Source organism: Octopus sinensis, unplaced genomic scaffold, assembly GCF_006345805.1.
Source record: "Octopus sinensis unplaced genomic scaffold, ASM634580v1 Contig17901, whole genome shotgun sequence".
Lineage (NCBI taxonomy): Eukaryota > Metazoa > Mollusca > Cephalopoda > Octopoda > Octopodidae > Octopus > Octopus sinensis.
The window spans coordinates 6298-10000 of record NW_021835411.1 but is presented as its reverse complement, the minus strand read 5'-3'; the positions used below and the strand labels follow the sequence as shown (position 1 = coordinate 10000).

At 46.9% G+C, this 3703-nt stretch overlaps 1 protein-coding gene across 1 annotated transcript in view; it reads right to left on the bottom strand.

The window, feature by feature from the left end:
- The window catches only part of LOC115231233 (major facilitator superfamily domain-containing protein 4A), a gene marked incomplete at its 3' end in the record, with an annotated part of 30165 nt that extends 27128 nt beyond the window's left edge, over positions 1 to 3037 (bottom strand). Inside the window, exon 1 of the mRNA XM_029801299.2 lies at positions 2832 to 3037. Coding sequence (XP_029657159.2) covers positions 2832 to 3026 — 195 coding nt within the window. The remainder of the gene's footprint in view (positions 1 to 2831) is intronic.
- Positions 3038 to 3703: the final 666 nt, after the last annotated feature.

Genomic DNA, 3703 nt, shown 5'->3' with positions numbered 1-3703 from the left:
CCACTAGACTACTGCCGATAAGCTCCTAGGTTGCCCAGAGGAAGGAAATATTTATATTTGCGAATCAAAGAATGAATATTTATACTGTTGAAGTTGACAGAAAATCTTGACTCTTTCTTCAATTAATATTTGATCAAACCAAATAAAAATAGATGAACATCAATGGAATTTGTATCTTTGTGGTACCAGTGCCGGTGGCACATAAGAAAACCATCCGAACGTGGGCCGTAGCCAGTACCGCATCGACTGGCCTCCGTGCTGTGGGCACGTAACAAACACCATCCGATCCTGGCCGTTCGCCAGCCTCGTCTGGCACCTGTGTCGGTGGCACATAAAAAGCACCATCCGAGCGTGACCATCTGCCAGCCTCGTCTGGCACCTGTGTCGGTGGCACATAAAAAGCACCATCCGAGCGTGGCCATCTGCCAGCCTCGTCTGGCACCTGTGTCGGTGGCACATAAAAAGCACCATCCGAGCGTGGCCATCTGCCAGCCTCGTCTGGCACCTGTGTCGGTGGCACATAAAAAACACCATCCGAGCATGGCTGTCTGCCAGCCTCGTCTGGCACCTGTGTTGGTGGCACATAAAAAACACCATCCGAGCGTGGCCGTCTGCCAGCCTTGTCTGGCACCTGTGTCGGTGGTACATAAAAAACACCATCCGAGCATGGCTGTCTGCCAGCCTCGTCTGGCACCTGTGTTGGTGGCACATAAAAAACACCATCCGAGCGTGGCCGTCTGCCAGCCTTGTCTGGCACCTGTGTCGGTGGTACATAAAAAACACCATCCGAGCGTGGTCGTCTGCCAGCTTCGTCTGGCACCTGTGTTGGTGGCACATAAAAAACACCATCCGAGCGTGGCCGTCTGCCAGCCTCGTCTGGCACCTGTGTCGGTGGCACATAAAAAACACCATCCGAGCGTGGCCGTTCGCCAGCCTCGTCTGGCACCTGTGTCGGTGGCACATAAAATCACCCACTACACTCTCGGAATAGTTGGCGTTAGGAAGGGCATCCAGCTGTAGAAACACTGCCAGATCTGACTGGCCTGGTGCAGCCTTCGCGCTCCCCAGGCCCCTGTTGAACCGTCCAACCCATGCTAGCATGGAAAACGGACGTTAAACGATGATGATGATGATGATGATGATGATGCGAGCAGCACCCATCCAGTGCGGGAATCTCTCATGTTACAAAGGCATAAATCAAAGGAAATTCAAATATTACAGCGAGAGAACTTGCAGAGGAGTTGGAAGTTTCTAAAAGAATGGTTCATCAGGTATATCATCCCTTTTTGCATATTAAAAAATGCTAAGAAATTTCCAGACAACCTAATAGTCGAGTACTCAGCTGGTATCTGAGGGGTACGGGTTCAAGTCCCCTACTGCCTGCAAGCAACTTTCTTCCATCTTCTAAGTGTATTTACCTAATTTTTCTACTGTTTTCACAGCTATACCACATTCGAAACTTACTTTTTTATCAGTAAAATACCAAACACATTCAACATGGAGAGGTGGGGCAGGGAAACAGCAGAGTTCTTTTTATTCCTTATGTTTGAGAGACTGGCTGCAACTGATGGGGAACAAAAAACGTGAACTTCATACAGAGATAGGAAATGGGAGAGAGGTTCTGGGTGAATGAGGGAAAAGGAAAGAGAAGCAAAAAAAGAAGTGAAGCAGGTGAGATGAGGGTAAGGTGGAGGGAAAATTTGTATGTGTGTGGAGGTGGGGTGTCAGCGCACATATACAGAATCCTACCTGCCATAATGTCGAACCCATTCACATGCAAAGAGACCAGAGTGAGACAGACAGACAGACTGGTAAACTGACAAACAGAGAAACAGGCAGACAGACAGACAGACATACTCACAGACAGACTGACAGACAGACAGACAGACAGACACACAAAAAGGCAAACACACAGACGGACATTCTTGCAGACAGACTGACAAACAGACAGAGAGACAGACATTCTCGCAGACAGACTGACAAACAGACAGACAGACAAAAGAGCAAACACACAGACAGACATTCTCGCAGACAGACGGACAAACAGACAGACAGACAAACAGGCAAACACACAGACAGACATTCTCGCAGACAGACGGACAAACAGACAGACAGACAAACAGGCAAACACACAGACAGACATTCTCGCAGATAAACTGACAAACAGACAGACAGACATTCTCGCAAGACAGACGGACAAACAGACCCCAGGACTTATTCTTTGTAAGCCTAGTACTTATTCTATTGGTCTCTTTTGCCGAACCGCTAAGTGACGGGGACGTAAACACACTAGCATCGGTTGTCAAGCAATGTTGGGGGGACAAACACAGACACACAAACACACACACACACATATATATATATATATACATATATACAACAGGCTTCTTTCAGTTTCCGTCTACCAAATCCACTCACAAGGCATTGGTCAGCCCGGGGCTATAGCAGAAGACACTTGTCCAAGATGCCACGCAGTGGGACTGAACCCAGAACCATGTGGTTGGTTAGCAAGCTACTTACCCCACAGCCACTCCTGCGCCTATATATATATATACGACAGGCTTCTTTCAGTTTCCGTCTACCAAATCCACTCACAAAGCATTGGTCGGCCCGGGGCTATAGCAGAAGACACTTGCCCAAGAGACAGACATTCTTGCAAGACAGACAGACAAACAGACAAATAGATGGATGGATGGATTGGCTTACAGACAAACAGACAGACAGACAGACAGACAGACAGACAGAGAGAGAGAGAGAGAGAGAGAGAGAGTGCATTGAATACCAAAGAACTTCAAAAGCGAAAAATCAAAAGAACAAAGGACGCCGTTTACCTGAAGAAAAGGTGAGACGTTGTTTTTGAAGAGGTTGATCATCCCAAGGTTGGAAATGCAGTCGATGCACCCCATGCACAGCCCCATCAACATGACAATGAGCACCAGACTGGTAGACCGGTGCACGACGGGATGACGAACATGGTCAGCGGCATGCCGACCATGGCGAGGAAGAGGAGGAAGGCAACGGCGCATCTGGAAAGGAGAGAAGAATAGAAATTAACATCATCATCATCATCATCATCATCATAAGCATCATCATCATCATTATCATCATCATCATCATCATTATCATTATCATCATCATCATCATCATCATCATAATTATCATCATCATTATCATCATCATCATAATTATCATCGTCATCATCATCATCGTCGTCATCATCACCGTCATCATCATAATTATCATCATCATTATCATCATCATCATCGTCATAATTATCATCATCATCATCATCATCATCATTATTATCATCATAATTATCATCATCGTCATCTATAAATGTTCTAAAATCAACACAGCCTTGGTTTTTTACCTCATTACAGAAAAATTTTTTATATACAGTGCCACCTTGACTGGCTTCTGTGCCAGTGGCACGTAAAAAAGCACCAACTGATCATGGCCACTGCCAGCCTCCCCTGGCACCTGTGCCAGTGGCATGTAAAAGGCACCCACTATACTCACGGAGTGGTTGGCGTTAGGAAGGGCATCCAGCTGTAGAAACACTGGCAGATCAGACTGGAGTCTGGTGCAGCCACCTGGCTTCACAGACCCCGGTCGAACCGTCCAACCCGTGCTAGCACGGAAGACGGCCATTAAACGATGAAGATGACGATGATGATGACAAGCTGACATATGACCAATGTTG